Raw genomic sequence first — 24,375 nt, 5'->3', positions numbered from 1 at the left:
GCCACCCCACATTTGGCTCAATGAATGTGCATTATAGCATAATTTCACCCCAAAGAAATACACTTTTGAATTTCCAACTGTAAGTGACAACATAATAAAGCACCTGACATCCGGTTATATCTTTCTGCTTTGGTCCCCATCTGGTTGGAGCTGTGCTTTCTGGAAACATGCCTGTTCAAGAGACATGTACAATAATCTTAAAATGTAAGAAAAACTGCCAACCATTGTGACAATTCCTTAAATAAATATGGATATCTTATAGTTTTATTGAATAAAAAAACTGCATGCTTACTAGAAAAAGAATGTATCACCATATAAAAAAAAAACAACAACTTCGCAACCGTGACAAGAGCAAAGGCCCTGAAACAAAGGATGTTTGTATTACAACATTAAGGAAAAATACTGAGTAATATTTAACAGCAATCATGCATATCTTTCCTATAATGTAATTATAATGTAACACATGTAATCTGAGAGTTTGGTTAAACTTCATTACATAATTATAAGGAAGTTCACACCAATTTCCCCCTTTAAAAGATTTTTGTGTGTTTGTTTAACTATTTAGAGCCATTTTAAATAGTAAAATAAAGTATGTAAATCACAACTGGGGTCAGTGAGGTGCAGTTCCAGCACATTCTTATCACAGGTGTTATTCGCATTTCCCACCAGTCCGGTGGGCCGTGAACGCGGCGCGGCGCTGCCATGTTGTTGTTTTATCTTGAGCGCAGAGTTTCCAGCTGCTGTCGGTGTCTGCGGACACGGTGGGCACTTTTTCAGGGAGACGCGCTCCTTTACGGATATTGCCTGGAGTACAGCTAAACATCGAGCCACCGCAAAAGTTACCGCACCCCAGGAGCTACCGTCGGGTATGTACTTATTTTTGGCGTAAAAGTTGTCTCTGTTGACACTTTACTGATTGGCCAATGCTCGTTCTGTGGGTTTTGGGCTACTTTCCCCCCACCATTCATGTCTCTAAAAATCCGCTTCGTGGTTTCAAAGAAATATTCAGGGGGTTATGAAACCAGTTTCTTTTTTGTGGTCGAACCATACGAAAAGAAAAAGTTTGCCTCGGTTAAAAAGCGAAATATCCGAGGCGTTCGGAAGCTAACATCTGAGCTAGCCTGCTAATGCTGACAACTGACACCGCTTTACCCAACTTTGTGGCTTGGAAAGTAACTTAAACTGAGGGTTGTGTCGTGGGAAGTCGTGATAACTTCTTGTGGTGAGCTGGTGGGTCCAGAGATTACTATTACTCGCTCATTCAAGGGCAGAGCTGAATAGAAACTCTCCTCAGGCCAAAGACCTTTCCGAATGTAATAAAATATATCTTGAGATTTTATTGCTAAATGCTTTCCATAGCAGGAAAATCTTTGGAAATGTCTCCGGCCTACTTCAGTAATCTGTAAGGTCAGCCGGTAAATCAGTCAGAAATCCAGTATCATTATTACAAAGTTTAGAGGTTATGTGAAACTTTTTGCTACCATAAAAAGGGAACTTTATCATGTCTTCACTTCTTCTGAGTCAGTTTGGGAGTGGAGAAGGATTGCACTGCTCTACATTCTCCATTACTATTATCTGTTCTTTAAAATGCTGGAGTTGGTGCAGGGAGAGTCAAAGTTCATTCATATGTAATCAGTAGTAATGAGATCATTAGCTATTTACAGCAATGTGGCTTTTAGTTTAAGACTAGATTTTCTGATTCCATCTAAGAAATAACTTTCGGATTACAGTTTTGGAAATTTCCAAACAAGGCGCTCTTTTTTTTTCTTCTTTTTAAACTCATCATATTTAAAAAGCAGCTTATAAATGGTACATTTCACCTCCTGCTTTGAAAGGTGTGAGTGTTACACTCAAAGTAGTCTTGCATGGTAAAAGGAAACTAATGCTGCTGAATATTATGATGGCTTTATAGTTTATGATTAAAACATGTTTACTTCATTACTCTTTCATCATAATACTGTACTACTTAGCAACTTTGTAGAAAGCATTCAGACCTCAAAAAGCGACTTTTTCTTTTTTTGTTGTAGGTCTGTACACGTTTTTAGGGTTTTTGTAGACTCTGATGTGAAATTATGAATCATTCTTACTCATTTCTTACTGATCATAGTGTTTATTGTAATATATTTATTGTTACAAATTTTGATTTATCGTTGTTAGTTTAAATTCCAATTAATGATGTTTAAAGAAAATGCAAACTGTCCATATTGTTGTCTTACTATTTACTCCACTGTTTGTTCAATGAGAATATGAATAAATGTCAATACATTTCATAAATATGTTTAAATGCAGTTACTGTGTGCAGTTTAGAGACATTATCACACTAGTTTATGAGACTGGTGTCCTAAAGAAGGGTATTACTGCAATATTGCACAATTTATGTTAAGATGGCAATAGTGATTCGATTTGTTATTCATCGCTTTCCAAAACTATGAAAATAAATTTCACCTGCTGTTTTAGCCTCTGCTGACTCACAAATTAACCTTAGAAACATTGCAAAAGCAGCTAGTGGTTAATTTAAATTAGCGGTATGTTGTTCTGCTGGTTTCAGGAAATCAAAATTTTATCTTTTTTCTTTCGAATTGATATCAACTCAGTATCGGAATGTTAAACTGTGGAATACACTCAAGCAGAAAATCAGATATACCCCCTTTATCTTACCGTTATTAGAGTATTAGTACTATACTTCAGCCAATAAAAACTACTGGCTTAAGTTGAAGCTGAAGTTGAAAAAAAATTCTCACATGCTGTGTTTGGTGTGAAGTTTTATTCCTGTTTGTAGAGCGAAGTCAGCCATGAAGAGTTGACTGACTGCTGTATAAGGAGTGAAGAAAGGGCAAAGATCAGGGGGGAGATTCATCAAGTGATCATGGAGCTTTGTCTCATATTATAATGGAGACTTTATGTATTTCAGGCTTTTTGGTGGCAGCCTGGCATGGACAGAGTTGTAGTGGATCCGGGTAGGAAGTTGAACTTCAAGTATAATATTTGGTAATCTTGTTACTTGAGCTGAAAACCTCGGGTGGGGGAAATTTGCTCAGGAAATGGTTTGTGAGATAATATCTTGTACTTAAAATGTGAGATGCCTGTATCTAATGTTCCACAGGTATTAGAAATCTGTGGGGGTTAGGCAGGTCTCTCCAACCTCAACATTATAATCATGCAGTGTGTTTTACTTGTGCAGGGGATTTCTGTTAGGCTGAGTGTGTCTAAACCATTATGCTGCGGTCACAAACTCTGACAAAAAGGCACATAGCTGGTATTTGACCTTTTTGTAGGTAATAAGTTCCTCCTGGAAGACAAAGTTCAGATGTGGGAACCATGTCCTTAGCTTTAGAGCATTCCAGCTGCGAGTTAGAGTGGGATTCGCTGACACAAGCTGTCAATAATAGCAATTTTCTCTATTTTCTGCAGTGTTGTACAGTGCTGTCTGTTCCACTGGTTTAGAGAGATACAGACTGTTAGAAGTGCTAATAATAAGTTTGTCGTGGCAAATTTAGCTAAGTTGTTAATGTTCTGCATTAGGGATGCACAATATATCAGGACTAAAACCAGTGAAGTAAAACCGATATGAGTAATTTTTGAAAGAAATTGTATCGTCGGATAAATAAAACTGGGCCGATTATTAACAACCCGTATTTATTTCCATTTGTTAATGTTCGTATCTGGAGGGGAAGTGGTATTTGTTTGGTCATGTGACAATGATGTATCTAATGTAGCGCGGGATTGTGGGGAGTTTAGCTAACGCAGGGAAGGAGTGGTGAAGTCAGCGATGTGGGTTTTTTTTTCTTCAAGGTGTCAAAAGGATAATAAAATATATATAATGTAGCTAATGTCTGTCATAACAGCAACATTACGATCAGCCTAAATTTTAAGACTGGTGCATCCCTACTCAGCAGCCCTTTTGCTTTCAAAGCTCGAATTGGTAGTTCATTCTTTTTGTATTTCTGACTTTGAAAATCTGGTTTCTGAGTATTTATTAGACACCATGAATTCAGCTCCACTAAAAGTAGAAACTAGTTTAGAAGTGTAACTAAGGATGCACTGAAAAATCCTTTATTTTGGGAGATTGGCGATAAGGAAGACTGTGAATGTTAGCTTCTGTGCTTAGACGTTTTCACTGTACGTATTAATGCACACATTGTTCAAACAATGTGGTGTTTGAACTATTAAAATATATAGTTAAACGTTTTATCAGGTGGTTGTGGTCCTTAAGACTCTGCTAGTATTTGTTGTTTGTAGCTATTATTTGTAGTTCTATCTATCTATCTATCTATCTATCTATCTATCTATCTATCTATCTATCTATCTATCTATCTATCTATCTATCTATCTATCTATCTATCTATCTATCTATCTATCTATCTATCTATCTATCTATCTATCTATAGATATGCGAGAATTTTCTTTCATGTAAGAAATAAAATTCTCACATATCTATAGATAGATCTGTCTATCTAGATTTGTGTACTATCTAGATAGATAGATAGATAGATAGATAGATAGATAGATAGATAGATAGATAGATAGATAGATAGTTTAATTTTAACATAGCCTATAAAATAATAAACTTTCGTGTTGTTTCCATTTAGCATTAAGACAAAATGTGATCAGAGGTGCCGTGGTTTCAGTTCTTATATTAGATTTGGTTGATGATTACATAATTCTAGCTATTTTTTCTCCTGTAGTAATAGAGGAAGATTCAAACACTGCATTGTTTTGCATAAAACCTCAGCTGCATTACTGTGGATGTCTTTAAAACAGAGAATCCCCTCCCCCATGCTGTTTAAAATACTGAGTCGGTTACAGATCCCAGAAATCCCGACAGATGTTAAAACAGCCAAGCCAGGTCAAACGAGGACTGAGCATTCTGAAGATGTTGGGGATTCGCTTAAAGTTTTTACATTATCTATCGGTTTCTTTTAGTAGTGAGAACAATTTGGACGTACAGTAAATTTTGGCTTGCATAAAGAAAATTTAAAAATAGTGGTTTGCTACACATGTTCTTTACATGAAGTATGCAGAAACGAGGCAGCGTTTTAGAGAAGCACTTTTAAAAGTCTCAGTTTCTGTCACCCAAAAAGCATTTTGCACTCAGATAAGTGATACTGAAGTTATTTGTGGTTGTTTGGACTGGGCCTAAATGAACTAATATGAAAACTGTATTTTTAGAAATGTTAAATTTACATGCATCAAGTCATATACAGGAAATAACTGTGACCTGCTTTAGTGTAAGCTGGTCATCTGAGGAGAAGTTCTTCTGGGTTAAGTAACGAGTTCAGGGACTCTAGTTTATTGTAAAACTGACTACTTTTATTTGAACGCCAGGATCTTGGGCTGAGTTATTTATAGAACTGAAACGTTCTTAGTAATCATGACAATTTTACATCTCTTTAATTTAAAATAAGTATATTTTTTCTAAAGCTAAAGTGATGCATTAAAGATGAGCTGTAAAAATGAAGCAACAACTTTAAATCTTAAGTTAAAGAATGAAAACCCCATCCTCTGCTTTGTGACCAATTCTGCTTTTACACATGCTTAGGAAATGGCAAGTTTCTGAAGAGTCATGTGTCTTTGGGTATTGTCACTATGTACTTCCTTAATCTACTGAAAGCAAATGCCTCGGCGGGAAATTACTCTCAGACTGATTACTGAGAGACTTACTCTTTGCAGTTTCTCCCCAGGGCCAGCTCAGTCACTGACAAGTTACAAACTTATTAAAAATCCACTTTATATGTTGAATAGACATTTATTTCCTAGAAAAACACTATGAATAGACATTGAGTTTACTGCTGGCAAGTCACCCTGATCTTTACATCCTTTACTGGTTTAACTAGTTCTGCCAGACCTGACAGGTTGAAGCAAACTAAACTGTTAGACGAGTCAACATTCCCATCTGCCATGTATTTTTTATTTGTGTACTTTTTTCTGTTCACCTTACCAGAACAGAAACTCTTCTGCTTTCCTGGGTAATCCAACCCCTTGGAAGATAATCCAACATGTCTTGGTTTATAAATAGATGCAGATTACGTATGTCCATAAACGGACCGTGTCACTTCCTGCTTGTCACAAGTAAACAAGCTGATTACTTGATGGATAGGATGAGTATAATTGACACCCATAAACTGTTCTTTCTATACTTTTAATTACAGTAACCATGATTTCCTGTACCTCCCTAAAGCGGAGAAAAGGACGATTATAGATATTAGCTTTTGTTTTACCACTACGACGGTTTACATTATGCTTATTATTACATATTATGGTATATTTAGTGTTTAAACTATCAAAATAGGTAGGTGTAACCTTTATTTTTAGAAGGTCTCAAGTATTTGCAGATTTAAGCTTTAATGGGTGGCTGTGGTTCCGAATATCAGGAGTCCAATGTATTTTAAACAAATAAGCATCCATACTTGCTAAAATTACTATCGACTTTACTACTGGTAAAGTTATGAGAAAGATAATTTGAGATAAGAGAGTTTTACCACAGGAAATACTCTGTCTTCAAGTTTGATTTAAGTTCTGATTTATTTAAGTAAACGGCAGCAAGTTACAGTTGCTTTGTACTCAGCTGAGAAATTTCCTGTAACTAAAAATTTCTACTTCAGGAAATGAGTCTTTGTCTGAAAAAAGTGAAAATGTATTCATCTGTGGCATAAAAAATCCATCAGAAACTAACATTTGCATAAGATGAAGCTAATTCTACTTGCTAGTGAACGATGAAAGTTTCCTGCAATATTTCATCATCATCTTTTGTTTCATCATGTAGGTTTAATTTTCTTTAATAAGTATTTGCTGAGGTTAAATATTTAATGTAATAACAAAATCAAACTTTCTAAATGTGTAGTATGCTGTGAGTGAAACATTACTTTATGTTTAACAAGTTTGATCTTTGTACAAGTTCTGAATTTTGTGCATTTGAGTTTAGGGCACAAAACAGTGAACTAATAACCTATAACTGATGAAACAGATTTATATTTGTCATGATCCAAACAGGCAAAGAACATTTAAAATTTTATTGATTTATTTTCTTTTAAGAAAGAGTGAAGAGTAAATTATATCTAATGTTAGTAGATCTGAATAATCTACTAACATTAGATTATTAGCACAAATAGACAGCAGCACTGTATTTTTGACAGTCCTGCTGTCAAAAATAGACTATGATTTATTCTTTTCGCTTTTACTTGTCTAGTTTCAACTCTGCACATCAGGTAAAATGGACCCTATTGGTTTTAATGCATTTACAAACTGCTGTTGGACTGTTTTGTAGCTGCAATAAAAACAACCTGAAAGTAATTAGAGTTTTTCTTGAGGCAGCTGAATTTATTTCAGTTGGATTCCCTTATTAAGGATAAATGGTTCAAGTTCGCTGTAGGTATGTCAAATGATTAATCTGTTATACTTGAGATAATATGAATGAAAAAGTATTAAAAGTTCAAATGTAATTTTGAGCAAAAAAGAATTTTTGGGAAAAACTATTCTGGAACAGAAATTAACTTGAAATGTTGTTTGCTGAATAACAGCTCTCTCTCTCTCTCTTTCTTTTTTTAACAGTGTTTATGGCTCTCCTTTATTCTAATAGTTTATATATAAGTATCTAATCCCATGAGCTGCAATTTTGTCATCTGTTTTGTCAAGGGCTTTGCATCATGTTGTTTGGCAAAGAATGAAATTATAAAAGTAAAGATGTCTGACCACCCTGGCAGCAAGGTAGGAAAAAAAAGCATTGTTCCACTGTATGTTAGGTATTTCTGAATTTAAGTAGATCATATTTTAAACATATGTGCTGCTAATTATTTAACTTCCATTTATGGAGAAGACAATTGTCCTGGAAGTGGCTGGTTTATATGATCTGTGGACTAGAGATTAAAAATAGCAGAAAGATACGCTACTTGTTGCATAAACATGGCAACAAGGTATTTATTTGTTATTTTTCTCACACCCGATTAGCATCTCAGAAGCTTAAATAACATCTGAACTATGACTCCAAATTCCAGAGGATAAAAAGGAGACAAATAGCAGAGAGAAAAGGAGGAAGTTTAAAGAGGAGTGGCAAAAGCAAATGAGGTGGATTAGCAACAAAAGATGGTTTCACCCAGGACATGTTACTGTGGAATATCATCTCTGCTCCTCCGATGTTAAGGTGTTAGCATGTCATACAGCAACAGTGTTCAGTCAGAGGCCTCTTCAGATGCTGAAAACTGACTGCTACTGGAGGTTCTTCCTGCTCACAGCTTCCACAACTTTGAAGATACTCAGATGTTATGAGTTATTGCATTTAATTGACTTTTAGTATGAGTTTAAGCTGGACCTGTGATCAGAATTTATAAATTACACTTTAATAATTTATGATGCACTTCATTTGGAAAATGTGTTAAAGTGGACGTAGTAGCATCTAACAGTTTGCTGATATCCACCATTATTGACACGTTTACACACGCTCTTAGCTAATTGGTTTCTTAAACTCCTCGCCTTGTTTTAAATCTGCCTCAACCTGCAGGAGTTGTTGGTAAAAACCTGATTTTCTGCCAACTATAAAGACATCAGACAGATTTTCAACGGTTTGCTGTCCGATTGCAGTTTCCTCAGAGTACCTAATCCAACTATTGTTGACAACTTAAAAGTTAAAGTGTTATAATTTTCTTAGATGATGATCTGATCACTAAGCTGTAATTTTTAAGTATTAAACAAGAAATAAGTTCCAGTTTACCTGGTAATAAAAGAAAAGTAAGATGAATAGTTAGGTAATAATTTTTTCAGTAAGGCAGATTGTTAAATAAATTATTGAAGATTAAGTATAAAATGTAAATCTAACATCACCTTAAGCAAGTTATTGCTCATTGGTGAAAATTTGCTGATATTTTCTTTCTGATGCAATGTTTCACAACTTTGACTTTTACCTTGCGTGTTTTATCATGTCTGGTGAAAGTCAGAGAGTGGCTGATCTTAAAGTGAAAGAGTTAGATTTAGGATGCTGGTTAGAGGAGGATATCCTGAAGATGACTGAAGATGACTTTTTCTTTTTATTTAGAAACCAGTGGTTCTTTTGATTCCTTCTCTGAACTACTAATTATGTGCAGTGTGGTCTTTAAATATGTTGTTTTCCTCATATGTGCTTGAGACTTTGGATTTTTATTCTTTCACTTTGAGCTGTTTGAGGCAACAGCACGTGATCGGACGCAGTGGTTTTGACCTGATTTTAACATTTCCCCTCCTGTAATAGTGGAAAGAAAAAGAATGGTAATGGTTCTTAGGTTTGCATAAATACAAGGGGAAAATGTGACATTTCCCTGTTCCTGTGTGTTATTAAAATGTGACATTTCCCTGTTCCTGTGTGTTATTAGATTTAGTTTGCTCTTCAATTTGAAGTTTTCCTGCTACAGTTTCCAAATAGCTTGTCAGAACTAAATTTAACTTTTCATGAGATGAAATGCTTCCTCAATGCTGAAAATCTACCCTTTCACGCTACTAAATAACCCACTATGCTACTAGAAAGGCTTAATTCTTGTCAATTTATTGTTTGTTCCAACAAGGCCCAATTTTAAGAAATAGAAATCAGTCTGCAGACCACTCTGCTTATAGAAAATATATTAATGAATATTTTGAGATGAAGAGCTGATATTGCTAGACGAATAAATGTGCTGCAGAATTCATTATAGCTGGCACAGCGTAATTTATTGTGTTAAATATTGACTAGAATCTATAAATGCTTAGTTTGTTTGATCAAAATTAAGTCTTGTAAAAAAAAAAAAAGAATAAAAACAGAAACTTGCACAAAAAGTGCTTCTTGTAATGTGTTGTAGATGCACCGAGGCCTACAGGCCGTGGTGGACAACAACTTGTCCCAGAAATTATTACAATAAATGATAATATTGTCATTTTGAGACCTTTTGTAAGTAGTATGATGACATAATATAGCAAGTTAGGACTTTTGTGATTATCAAGCTCACAAAAAGCTCACATGTTAATTTATTCTGTGACTAATTGTTTTATTGCTTATTGCGACAGGCTTGAATGCACCTTAACCTGTCAGACGTACTTTCTAGGATAGTTTCCTGGCAGCTGCAGCGACTCTTGTTTTCACAGCATCAACTCTTGCAGTAGATTAGCTTCAAATCCTTTTATCCTGGGTTCATTCCCACTCTGCCCTGTGCTTGTGTAATCCTTTTTATAGACATGACGGGATGTTGTTGACAGAGCAGGAGGGCTCCATGTTCAGGTCAGACTGGCTAATAATGCCGTCCTGAAGGAGACAATCCTCTACAAACACTGTGTATCCTCGTCTGAATAGTCAGAATAGCTACAGGAATGGGAATTCCATTTTGAAGAATAAAATAGTACTAATTCTCCAATGTTTTGCTTATCTTTATTATGAGTTTGGGGTTTAATACCAAAGTAGCTAGCAGCTCATTTAAAAGCTGTAGATGACAATAGCTTTGTTTCTGCTACAAATGATATTCTGCTAATGTTGAAAACAATTGCGGTGTTTCCATTAAATAAGAAATGCAATTAAAATCGCACGTGAATAAACTTGTTCACACAATAAGTCATTTAAAATCATGACGCCGACGGACGTAAACGTGATTTCCCATGATCTCTCTCTCTGTGTGACTCATTGCCTCCCTTTTTCTCCCAGTTGGGTAACACTGTAGGTTTAAGTTCAGGTTATCAAGAAGAGTCCTTGACATTTACATTTTCCAAAGATGGATGGTTTAGCTTTACTTTTGCAAACCTCTCAGATGTATTATTTGTCAAACCAATTTTCCTAAAGAGCTGCCTGATTGAAGTGCCTCTCTTGACTTTACCATGTCAAGGTTTTTCCTGTTAAAATAGAGCTGTGGTATTCCCCCTGTGGTACGTTTATGAGATTTTATTTCAGACTCATAAAAGTCTAAATCAATTCCAGTAGATGAAATTTAATCTATGGAGGAGCAATTTTATGAGCATAATATTCCAGCATGTAGTTCTACACCTATTCTGCTCCCAGTTGTTGCTGCTGAAACTTGACTTTTATTGAAAACTATAGATCTTATGACCCGACGCGGATAATATTGCTCTGCAAATGTTGGGGAAATTTTCCTGAAGATTGCCTGTACAACATTACTTTGAACTGACGTACTGCATGGTTATTTATAGCAGGTGACAGATACTACGGTCTAAAGTATGCCTGACAAAATTTCATGTGGGTGCTACATTAAAGGGACTATTTTGGATAATAAGTTAAAATTTACTTGGCACTCAGAGTATCTGCAAAAAAGGGCCATCAAAGAGTGCTTTATCTAAGAAAACACGTAGTTTCAGGTTGATAAGTCAATATTTATCTTGTTTTATAGATCATAAATTGAATCTGTTCTTATATTTTCTCTCTGTTGGTTTGGAATTCTTAGTATTGGGTCAAAAAATGCACTTAGCTGAATAATACATGTACATAATAAGATCTTAGGAGTTGAACAATGAACACTTACAGATCATCAGGAAAGCTAGTGCCATTCTTGCTGACAGCTCTCATCCTTTACACACTGGGTTCCAGTTTCTGCCTTCAGGCGTCCGGCTCAGACTTCTCTGTATGAAAAGTAACAGGTGTACTCCTTAGCACTCCTTTGTTCCTATAGCAATTTCTCTTTTTAATGGTAAGACTCGTACCTCGTACCTGACTGTTTGTTGACTTGTGTTGTTATTTGTACCATTTATTACTCACATACATTGATGTACTCTTCTTATGTATAGATTTATATTTGATGTCTTTTTGGTACACTTTGTTGTTTTTATAACTTGCTGTAACTTTAATTGACCATTTGGGACTTGAATAAATCTGAATCTGAAGTAACTACGTTGCAGTTTTTATTGAGGTAGGACTCAATTTGAACCCACCCAGTTCAACATCTACAATACTTTAATGATCGAACCTGAGTGAATATTTCTGTACTGAAAGTAGGTTTGTTAAAATTCATTTATATGTAAGAAGGGGTCAAACTGGACTCAACTGCTGTACACCAATTACAGATTCTTCAAGGCATAGTTTGGGATTTGATAAACCTTAACTATATTTGATGATATTACAAATGGATCCTTTGTTTTCCCAACAAATATGTCTAAAATGTTAGGTGCTTCCCTTGTTTTTACTACTAGTCGCACATAATTTCCACTTCTCTAAAGGTTTGTGCAAAATACAGAATAGTTAAGTTTTGTTTTCTCCCTCTTAACTCTAAACTAAGTCAGACCAAGTTGGCTAACGACCTCTGCAACAAGCTCTGTCCGCACTTAAATCAGGTTAATGCGTCTATGGATATATATGAAAAGATCATTGATGTGCTGAGATTTTTGGTGGGGTACATTTGGTGGGGTTTGTCAGCACAGCACGAGACGGGGAAAAAAAAGTTTTAATCCCCTTAAAGGGGGATCTAAAGGCTAAGCTACACATTCCCCCTGCCGTTTTTTTTTACAAGCATTCATTGTAATTTTGTTTCACATCATTCTTTGTGTAAAACTTAATGATTGTGGCTCTGTCTTTGGGGTATTGTGTTCATCTTACTGTGTGCAGTGAGTTGAACAAACTCCTTGTACAAGCAACTTTGAATCTTCAATAAATTCTCAGCAGAGAGAAGTAGTTTTATCATCTGTTCTCCTCCCCACCATGTTGCTGAAAGAAAACCATTTACATGAAAGTACAATTAGTGTGTTTCCTTTGCTACAATGAGTTGTCCTCATAACAAGCCAAAGGTCTGCAGAGACTGTATTTATAGATGCGTTAAATAGGAAGAAGAGAGTAACTGAGTCTCCCTTCAACTTTCCTAATGAGAATTCTCAACAGAATAAGGAACCACAGGCAATGTAGTAATTATGAACAATGATGTTATGGGTCATTAAGTTTTATTTTTTTATTTACATGGTCTGAAAAAATTGTAAAGTAGCTTTTCTCTCCCCTGGTTGTGTTTAGTAATGCCAGCTCTGTCATCAGACAGCATGGGACAAATTTGCTAACTTTAAACTCCTTGCAGTCCATTATCTAGGCTGTTATTTTGGATTCTCGAATCTGATACCTTTTCTGCATGTCTTCCTCCTTCTCTGTCTTCCGATTTCCTGTCTGATATGGTGCAAATAAAGGACGCTACTGTCAGAAAAACCTATAATTAAAAAATAAATTATACACTGTTTGTTTCTATCACAAACCTCTGGAACATCTGGATCTTATTGTGCAAAGAATGATTTTTTTATGAAATCACAAAAATTACAGACAACCTGAACATCCTGTTCACTAAAGAGGCTTAATTAGAACGACAGTAATACAGGCTGCTACAGATGATCTGTTTTGCCGACAGCCATTAGCATCTACAAAAACTCTTTAACAAAACTTGTATGATGGGAGTTACAACATTAATTTTCCTCTGGGATTGATGCATTATTTTGGAAACAGAGAGAGAGAGAGAACAGTGCTCTTGATAAATTAATTACAAAACCTATTCTGCTTTTGTAACTAATTACCACAAAAATAAAAAATAGAAATAAATTTGTCCCACAGTTAAACCACTAAAAACCCAGATTGGAAAATAATTGTCCTCTAGTTTTGCACTTTTTAAAATCAGTTTCCTGAAAACTGTTGAGGTTCTGTGAAAATATTAGCTGAAATTAATAACAAGGGATGTCTAAATCTGAAATATTGAGTTAAATAATGTGCACCTGCTCAGTAAGCATTTCAAAAATGAAATCTAAACGATTATAAAATGAACAGCTTGAGTTGCAGTGCTGTTTTGCTCCAGTCTACCAGAGTATGAGCTACATCTATCTGTCCAGTTGGCCACCGATGGGTAATCAATGTATTTATGTTCTCAAATGATGCAGCAGCTGGTAACTTGTAGCTTTACAGACGGCGGTGTTGGTACATCCAAGCCTGCCTCCTCTCTCCAGCTGGCTCAAAGGCAGGAAACCGACACCAAGTCCCAACGTAATGCAAATAAATAATTGCTCGTGGCTGTGAAGGTTATCTCCAGTGTCCACCACTTCGACACTCATTGAGGGGATTCTTATCAGTATAGTGCGTTAAATCATTAAAGCTGTTAGTTTAGAGTAGAAATGTTTGGGAAGCATTTGAACATGTGTTAAGTACAATTACATGTTATTATAAACTATGTCAACATATTTAATCCTCACTAATATAATCATTCTCCCAAAGCCAACAAATTCTTCATCTTTAAACTACTGTAGGTTATAAAGTAAAGCTGGCGCATTGTATACATGGATTGTATCAAAGTAAAACAAGATTTTTGAAGATAAATTAAAAACGATAAGTTTTTTCTGTCACTGTTTTAAATAATTTTTAATTAACTAAACATCAATAAAGTATATTTTTTACAGGTATGTATTAAAAACATTGTAGAGCCAAAACTTAAAATGTGACTGAAATGTTTGCCTCATTAAAAGAAAGGCACTTCATTGGAATTTTGTGTTGTTTTTTTATTTGAGAAGAAAACTGAAAATTTGGTTTATTTTTAACATTAACAGCTGTTTTCTATGAAAAGTCTCGTTTTGCTTAGCATGGTTATTAAAATAAGTAAAAGCAGATTTGACTCCACCGCAGTTGGCTCTTGAGTAACAATAATTGCATAGATACTGTTCTATTTAATTAGTTTTTCTTTCTTCACCAAAAGCGAACCGTGTCCAACTTTTTTATGGCAGTTTGATCGGCCCAATTTTGACTTTTTTTTTTTATCCGACTTTTACGTCATTGGTGTCATAATTTTGCATCAGAAAAAAACAGTTGAAGTAAATCTGGTTGTAAACCAAGCACAACAAATCAAATTTCAGTATATTAATGTAGCCTAAATTGTAACATACTGATTTTAGTTTTTTCTTTATTTTTAGTTTTGATTATTGCTTAAATTATATGAGAAAGTTGAAGACAACCTGAGAAAACGTGTTTGTTTTTCTCAAATCCTTTGTTTAAATATTAATTTTAAACAGTATGAACAGTAGAAAAAATATTTATTTTGTCAAACTGCAAATTGCACATTTACATAAGACTGCCCCATCCAATATTTATCTGTCCTCTCCTTTACATTTCAGTTTTTTTAGATTTTTTTTAAACTAATCTTGTGTGTCTTCTCTGTCATCATCACTACTCAGCACAAAAAGCTTTATTTTTCCTGATGTATTATCTTCTACCTTTTACTCTCCTCTGCCTTGCTTTGATTGCTGCTTTGAGAGACTCCACTCTGTATTTATGGCACTCTTCCTCCCTGGAGGCTCCTGCTCTTTGTGGCCTCTGCTCTCTGCGGTTGGGAGCTGGTTGCCCGGCGCTGGGCAGCCAGCCCTTGCTATCAGGCTTGATGTGTCAGCAGCACCACTGTCCTCCAAGGCTTTTAAGGCAGATCACTTGCTCACTTTGGGTTATTAGTGTGCAGATCACTGTGGAGTCGGCCCAAGCTGTTCTGGCATTTGCTGGCTAATTAGCATAGTTTCTACTTCTGGAGGTTTTTAAAGGGCAGGGAGGGAATACGTTTACACCAGCACATTAATTTGTGTTACAGTTTTGTTGTTTGTTCAGGAGCAGCCGACCCAGCTTTTAACAAATAAGTGGAAATCAAAAGTCAGTGCATGCATCAGGACGACTGGCTGTCATTCACACCAACCCTGTTTAGTCTGCTTTAATCAAACTTAGTTTGTACTACTGTACAAACTAACTACTACTGCGCAATCGCATTTCCAATAATGCAAAGTCTAGTCCTCCTAAAAACCTTATGTCTTGTTTCGTTTGAATTGAACTCCAGTGCTGTGTGAATGCGTACTAAACGCCAAGTGGAGACTGCTTCAAAAGCAGATTATAGCCCAAGGCATGCTGGTTAAATGCAACCCAAACAAACACGCGTGTCTAGCTCTAGTGGTGGAAATGGTCTTTTGACCAATTGTTAAAATCTGATGCAACTCTATTTTTTTACATTTTCTGAAGAAGGAAGTTCTGCTCAGTATCTTCTTCAGAGGTTTTCACGTTGTTTGTTTCAGTTGGTCTCGGTGGAGCGCCACCACAGGTGAGGAGGGGAACGGATTTTTCAAAGGGTTTGGTACGTTTGATACAGTGCAGCCTTGAAAGAGAACCACACCAGCTGAACATTTTACAAATGTTGCAATTTTGGTCCCCAGTCAAAAGAAAATCTACTGGACTATCAGGTGTGAAAACTCCCCAAACCAATATTCTTAAGCTGTTGCTGTTTTCATGCAGTAATTCATAGAAGTCCAACATACTGTAAGGAGCTCAAGCTGCATAGAAAGCCAATGTCAGAGTCAATTTCATTACAATGCTATTAAGATGTTAACATAGTAAATATTGCTTTGCAAGTGCTTGTCAAGCCCATTAAACTTGTTCATGTAATTATAAATTGAAAATGTATTTTTTAAATTTTATTTATTTATTGAAGCAAAATGTATATATTTTGCTTCTTTTTTTTTTTCAAATTAGTCCACCAGTCAACAACTATTTTATTCCATCTTAACATAACAATGTCAAACACTGATAGCAGTGAGATAATTGAAAAATTAAAGATGTAATTGGTTTTTCAAACCATTTACCTTAGAAATGACCTCATTTAGACCAGTTGACTCAATTTAGCACCGTTAATTAAATCCTATTAAGTTATAATAACCTTTGAAGTTCCCAGCTCAGAGCTGTCTGTAAACATTTGCTTATTTTGAATCCCACTGAGACTTGGGAACTATTTGATCTAATTCAGATTTTTTGTTTTGTGCATTTAAGTTTTCCTTCTTGACCTGCTGAGTCCTGAGGGAAGCATTGAGCTCTGTTGGACCTAAACCGCTCTCTCTGTCCTCCTGCTGCTCTGAACCGTCTCTGTCTGCCGATTGATCCTCAGCATGGAGTGCAAAGTGCATTTGGAGACTTCTTCTTCTTCTTTTATCCATTGCATTTGTTGACTTCTTGGGTACAAATCAGATGCTTTTGTTGTCTTTGATAATTTAAAGGTTGTACCTTTTTTTTTTGGACTCTAATATCTGTCCGTTCTACAGGAGGTTGAACAGACTACGGCTTTAAGTCCTGCTGCTCTTTATTGATAGTTTTACTGCAGAGTGCTGGAAACAAAATGCATGAAAAGAAAAAAAAATATCCATAGCAAAGATAAATGAAAATCTTTAAACTTATCCAGAACTGAATCTTATACTTGTGTTTACTGGCATTATCAGTCTGCACTCAACCCTCCAGACTTGCCGGAGAGACGGAGAGCAATCACCCTTTCATTACTATTGCTGCTGACCTTTGACCTTGACAATGCTCCATTGTGCTTTATTGAAGAAGAATCCAGCAGTTGTGCTGAGTTTCCAGTTAGGTCATAGCAGAAAATGCAACACTTCAGTGTTTTATTCTTGTTTTTCATGGAGTTTTATTGTAAAAGTTTCAAAAACTGGGCATTTCAGAAGCAACCATTTAATATACATAACATATCTTTTATAAGAAAAGAAAATATGTATTTATGACATATCTTAGCAATAACAAAAGGTTGAATTAGGTGGTCTGGTTGTTAATTAACTTCATTAAATTGAGTTTATCCACGTCTCATATTAAAATAAATGTAGCAAAAAACTATAAACAGGTTAAATTTATATGCAGTAATGTCCAAATGGAGTTCAAATTATTCCACTTAATTTCAATTTAATCTCATCATGTATTTAAATTTAAATCTGATTACATACTGAGCAATTTGATTCTAATCATAATTCAGTACAATTATATCCAGGTTCTTATGAAGGCAAGTGGTAAAAGTTTATGTAAGGAAACATTTAAGTGTTGTAGTTTTTTTTTTGTTTTTTTTTATCACGTTAACTTTTTCATCAGTGAAGACAAAGTGGATCAGATCCAAAAGTATCTGCAGTTGCTGAATGGTGAGAGAATTGGCACTAATTTCCAAACTCGATTCAAAGGCAGACCTGCTCCGAAAATCAGCGAATGATCTGTAAGCTCTCACACAGCTTGTCAGCATTTATATGCAAGCATTTAGAGAAAAATGCTCCCATATGTGCATGTATTTATGTAAATCACATCCACGGCAAATGGCGTAACGTTGTTAAAAACCAGAGCTGTTTGAGTCAGAGAAAATTACCGCCTGCAGAAAGCTTCCGTTAATTTTTCTACAGGGGAAGAGAATGGAGGAGATCAGACCACAACCTCCCCCACCCCTGATTAAAAATGAAAGATCTTTTTAAGTAGGTGGAAATAAGTAAGAGGTTTATTTCTTCTGACATAATCTTACAGGTTATTGCATTCTTTAGTAAAGAAAGTCATATTTTGTAATTTGACCCTTTTGTTTTTCTTCTGTTAATGTTGTTTAATGGCACAGATTTCTCCCATCTGCTGGACTTTGAGAAGATTTTCTTCAGCATCCAGTTTGTGCAATCAGAATCTGCATTCAGAATCTGGTAGAGAAATTAGCAGAACAGCTGCAAAAATGGAGCCAACTGGGATGCTTAGAGCTTCCCCCTGTGTGTTTAGTTGAGTTTTTAAATAGCAAAGATTCACCATTGTTTAGAAAATGTGGAATGCAGCTTATGTGTTGCTGCTACAGAACAAATATGTAAAAAGACCTGCATGCCAGTGTTTCAGGATATAAAACATTAGTTTCAAGAATAAATAAAATACATATAAATCATAACGTAAATCTGATTTAAATTTCTATAAAACTGATCAATTGCTTCAGTACCACAGAATAGTAGAAAAATTTTAAAAATGATACATTTTTTAGCACTTTACAAAACTACTTGGTTTTGTTAAAAAAGTTAAAAGTTAATGAAATCTTTTTACATGTAAATGAAATTTTATTGTGATCTGAATTAGTGTGATTGTGTTCTGTTCTGTGTCACCATCAATCTCCAGACGATGTTTCAGAAAGCTCTTATGATGTTCACCATAAAACCGGTGGCCAGCTAGACCTTATTTCCAAATAGTTATAACTACAGTCTCAGTAAATTAACATTTTCCTTCTGCTGATAATATTTCCTTCTGCTCTTCAGCAATATTACTGAAGAGTGGGGCTAGGCTAATGCTAGCAAACTTCCTCTCTGTTTTGATACGACTCTTTGATAATTTGGCAATTTGGCTAGTAATTTAGCCTGTATAAAATTTTCATAAATGTGTTTTTCCACAAAATATAGAACATTGTTTTGAACATCGTCCTTTTTAACAGAGACAGGAAGCTACAGAGACCAACATAATTGTAAAGGTTAGAAAATTTAATTTGTTTCTTTGCTTTCTTTCCCCAGCAGGCGAGGTGAAGATGGTGGACCGGCTTGCTAACAGCGAGGCCAACTCTAAGCGGATCGGATTGGTGGAGAGCTGCTTTGGCGCCGCGGGCCAGCCCCTCGCCATCCCCGGTCGCGTGCTAATCGGAGAGGGCGTCCTCACCAAACTCTGCCGCAAGAAGCCTAAAGCTCGCCAGTTCTTCCTCTTCAACGATATCCTGGTCTACGGCAACATTGTTATCCAGAAGAAGAAATACAACAAGCAGCACATCATCCCTCTAGAGGGCGTCACCATCGACACGGTGCCTGACGACGGCGAGCTGCGGAACGGCTGGCTAATCAAGACGCCCACCAAGTCCTTCGCCGTCTACGCCGCTACCGCCACGGAGAAGTCCGAATGGATGAACCACATCGGGAAATGTGTGAGAGAGCTGCTGCAGAAGAGTGGCAAATCCCCGACCGGCGAGCACGCCGCCGTCTGGGTGCCTGACTCCGAGGCCACCGTGTGCATGCGCTGCAAGAAGGTGAAGTTCACGCCCGTCAGCCGGCGCCACCACTGCAGGAAGTGCGGCTACGTGGTTTGTGGGCCTTGCTCAGAGAAGAAGTTCCTGCTTCCCAGCCAGTCGTCCAAGCCAGTGCGCGTGTGCGAGCATTGCTACGGGATGCTGTCGGGAAGCCTCGGGCGGCAATCGGAGTCCATGAGCCGATCGGGCGCCAACTTCAACAACACCCTGTCGGACGATGACGATGACGACGACAGCAGTGACTGAGGAACGCCCAAACCTCCACAGGACTCATCTTGTCTCGCCACTGAGGAGAATATACTCTTCCTCTCAAGATATCACCTAATTATTTCCTTATTTTCCTTGTTTCTTTGATCGAATCTCGATCCAAGAAGAGGATTTTTGTTTTGTTTTGTTTTTCAGGATTCCTTTCTATGAACCTAAATGATGGATTTTCTCCAGGAAAAATTAAGTTTCTGAAACAGTAAATCGTCAGGAAAACCTGGAAGTAACTGGGTGACCAGCAGAACTCTGGGATTAAGTCAGACTGTGCATCACAGCTTCACCTTGTTCTCATGCCTCCTAATTAGGCTAATTCACTACAAAACAAAGGTGCTAACGAGATATTACTCCTGCACTGTCCCCTCAACTTAATTTCTCCTGAATAGTTTCTGTTGCTCATTGTTATTTCATTTCTACAACTTAAACTAAGACGATAATTAGCAGGAAACGGAGAGTCTTACCCCCCTAACGCCTCTGTCGGCCTTTCTTCTAACAGATTATGGAGTTTCTCTACACTTTTTTTTTTTTGTAGATTTGTCCTCAGATAATTATAGATTTTTCTGTTTTTTATCTGATGAAATGTAGATGCCACGCTAAATGTAGAGATTTTCTAGTTGAACTAATGCAGTTGCTTTTGACAAATCAGCTAAGGTCCCCAAAACTAACTGTAGCCTCCGCCTGTACTTCACGTAGTGCCTTCTAGCATACTGAGCTTATGCATAAATGAAACAAAGCTGCAAAAAAAACAAAAAGGTAAAACCCACCCATCCAGGATGGGTCAACTCCTGAACACCAGGCAGATTATCAAAGGAAGTGTGTTGTGATTGGTCAGGATCTGGCACAGTGCCTTGTTAGTCAGAGGATGGACAAGAGAATTATGCAGACAGTCCTCAGGTTTCCAAGACAGAAAACTCAGTAAAATGTTGCATAAATCGGATTTTGACCTGAATATTTTCCTGCTTCTTTGCGGTTCCAGTTGGTTCCCGTATCCACCGTTGTTGGTTGCATGTTTTCAGAGTTGCAATCAGCCTCCTGAAACTCACCCGCCTGGGAATTCCTGGAATTTGGACCTAGTATTACCTCATGGGTGGAGTTCTGTGGAAAACAAAAGGAAAACATGACGATGGCTGCAGATTTTACTTAGCTAAATTGCTTTTCGGGAACAAACGTTCAAGTGTCTTTTGCACCTGGATGGATTTTCTTTTTCTTTTTGTGTTTTGATTAGAGAGGCATGGAACAGATTTAGTCTGATTTCTGTTTAGTGTGAGAAAAACCTAATAGTGACCTGAGATGTTTAATTTAGTGCTCTAAAGAGAATAAACCCCCTCTGTTTGTGTAGTCTGTTTACTTTAATTAATGAATGAAAACTAGTAGCTTGCAATAATCAGGAAGGGTTTTTTTCCTGCTTACATATGCAATTCCTCTGTGATCTGAAGCGTTCCGGAATGAAAGTCAGGAAATCAGCGCTGCGTCTTCCTGCCCGTCTCTCCTCCCTCCGCTGATCTGAGGTCAGATGAGTCAGAAAACAAACAGCGATCCTCTGAACTTCGCTTCCTTCCCCTCAGTCGCACTTTCCAAGGAGCGGCCAGAGTCACATGGCGCCGTCATGTGATCAGGGACCGAACCTGGAAGTGAAAGAGGGCTGGGTGGAACCAGGACTACCTGTCCCGGCCTGCACAAGAGTTCATGTCATTAGTTCTCAGAGAGTCTTCTGGAGAGTTTCATTCCTCTAACAGGAAGTTTAAAATAAGAGAATGTTTTATAATAAATGGATGCTGAAGCTGAAAAGCAAGCAGGAGTCAGAGGATTTCTTGCTGCATTTCTGCAAAAAAATGAATAAAAATTAACATTAAAATGCAAGATTAACAAAAATATCAAACTCTTACCAGTGTTTGCTGCTTCCTAAATAATAGTATTGAAGATGATGCAGTGCTTATTGCAAACAAACGACATAAACATCTTTATACCTGCAGGATATTAGCTCAGAAAGTGTCACAGGTTGAGTAACACTTTATCCGTCCTAACTAAAAATCATTTCAGCCAGCTGTGAAGCGAAGCTGCACATCAGTATCACATCTTTCTTGATAAATACATCAATTCCTATAGAGTTTTGTAATATTTGAACATTTTTGTTTGCTAAACTGAGTCAGGATGAATTAATTATACTGTAATTAGTCTTTGTCTTCAGTGTTTCCATCATTATTTCTTCTGCCTGCTGTTGGAATGAAACTCATTTGAGTTATGATTAGAAACGGTTCGGGGAATATAAAGTTTTATTTGCTTTAAATTCAGATGATTATTTTTTGTTTTAAACTGAGCACTATGTGTTGTTGTTGTTTTTTTTGTTTGTCTATACTGAGTCGGCATTAAACACACCGCTTACGGCAACAGAAGGAAAAAAGGGATTTTCTTATTTTCGTCTTATCGATGCAATTTTTGTGTTGCTCCGATTAAATGGCCACCTGTGATTGGAGGGATGAGCAGGTGTTGATCACTAACTAGCTGTGCTTTATAGTTGCTGTGGCTGATGTGCTGAACCCAGAAGCACTGAGTCGGGCCTCAGGTTTGCTGTGGATTGCACTTAAATAGCCGACACATGGACTCTGCTCCGGGTCGCTCCTGAAACATCCTGTCAGACTCTTTTTTTTTTTTTTTGTTCCTGATGATTTTTGTACATGTGTGCAGATTTGTTTTAGGTTGCGCAGTCCTGATTATTACCAGAATTTGTCTGTGCTCTGCTATTTTTTCTTTCTGCTTCCTTTGAGCTTTTTCAAAGATGCTTATCATACAAAACACACCAAGTAGGAATCTTTATGATTTAATCCTCAATTTACAGACAGCATTTGCAGGATTTTACTGGTTTATATTCATGACACTCAGAGGTTTAAGGGGTTTTATCCTAACCTGGCCAGCTTGATCAACCAAAGTCCAACAGGTTTGATTAAAAATTAAACGTTTATTTGATGCTGAAGTATCAGCGTTGAAAAGAAATTCTTCCAAAATGAAACAGCAGAGCAAAAATCCGTTGGCTGCCCTGCAGCGCCCACACACATCCAGCCATTACCTGAGTAACTAGGTTACCTGAGTGCAAACAAACAGGTTATTTACCAGTTTACAGTTGAGTGACTGTGCAACAGAATAGAAATCCAGCAGGGGATCGTCTAAATGCTTCCTGATGGCGCACATTTACAACACGGTTAAAATCTCTCCTCTTACTGATTATGTATTAAAGGTTTCTGATTACATTTTGATGCGTTCTCTCCATTTTCTTTGTTTGTTTTTGTTTTAAACGCTGCAGCTTTGATTATGACAATGACGCATGTACACAAATGAGCAAGTAACCTGATTTTTATTGTTTTGTGGAGGGTTTATTTTAAACAAAGCTTGTAATGGGGGCCACCAAGAGAACGGAGAAGGTTGTATTAATAAACATTAAACAAGGATTTTCTTCAGCTCCATAGTCTATTTGTTTTATTTTTATTTTCAGTGCTGAAAAATGTCAAAACTCCCAAAGGTTATAAATAAATATCAGGATAATAACCAGGTGTTCTTGTAATATTCTGATTAATGTTGAGCATTTCCCCTGAACCCACATCTGGAAGGTTCTTCATGATCAACGCTCTGCAACCTGCAGCTCTTTAGACCTTCCTCTCTTTTTAACTCTGGATAAAATGATAAACACCCAACCCTTTTAAATATTAATATCAGAGCTGAGCAATATGGTCTTGAAATGTACCAACAACATTTTTGGGTATTTTATAATAAAACTAATAGAAGTGAGTGAAAACTGTTTACAACTTTTTTGTATTTTTTTAGGGATCTGCATGCCACTGCAGTCAAAGCTGCATAAATATTTAAGCATATTTTCATATTTATTTATCCTGTAGTGAATCCATAACAGCAGAGAAAATAGCATAAATAATTGCAACAAAACAAGCAGTTTTTAGGGTTTTCAATAAAGTGAAAGTCTTAAATAAATGCTTTAAAATATCTTTAACTCATTTTTAAAAAATTTTTAGTTGGCCTTCAAGACCTGTTATTGGAGCTGTGACTAAATACATTAGTCAAAGGTCTTAAATGTTGTGGCAGGACTTCTTAACGTTTTTCTTTATTTTTTTCCTCGTTGAATTTCCATGTCAGGCAAAAGCTGAGTTGCACGCAGGCATGTTATTGTTCTGACTCGAGGTGATTGAGGCTACGAGCAACAAACTGCTAATATACAAAGGGATAAACATGCCATGTTTTTTAAATTAAGACATTTTTCTCATAAGTGAAATAATCTGACAGTGGAACTAGTAAATTTTTATGAATATCAATGAATTGTTGACTTAAAACACTCTTAATTGTTAGTTTTGTCTTA

The 24,375-nt window shown here is 36.5% G+C and overlaps 1 protein-coding gene across 2 annotated transcripts; it reads left to right on the top strand.

Annotated features, from left to right (window-relative positions):
• Positions 1-711: 711 nt before the first annotated feature.
• Positions 712-23,467, top strand: plekhf2 (pleckstrin homology and FYVE domain containing 2). Of its 2 annotated transcripts, none has more exons than XM_005801830.2 (2): positions 712-866; positions 19,255-23,467. In XM_005801830.2, the coding sequence occupies exon 2, from the start codon at positions 19,266-19,268 to the stop codon at positions 19,998-20,000; it is 735 nt and encodes a 244-aa protein (XP_005801887.1). In that variant the 5' UTR covers positions 712-866; positions 19,255-19,265; the 3' UTR covers positions 20,001-23,467. The 2 variants fall into 2 exon arrangements, with proteins under 2 accessions (XP_005801887.1, XP_005801886.1); XM_005801829.2 differs by having other exon boundaries at positions 714-866; positions 19,252-23,467.
• The last annotated feature ends 908 nt before the right edge of the window (positions 23,468-24,375 follow it).

This window comes from Xiphophorus maculatus, chromosome 3, assembly GCF_002775205.1.
Source record: "Xiphophorus maculatus strain JP 163 A chromosome 3, X_maculatus-5.0-male, whole genome shotgun sequence".
Taxonomy (NCBI): Eukaryota; Metazoa; Chordata; class Actinopteri; order Cyprinodontiformes; family Poeciliidae; genus Xiphophorus; species Xiphophorus maculatus.
Note: the sequence above shows the minus strand (reverse complement) of the source record. Positions and strands in the feature narration are given on the sequence as shown.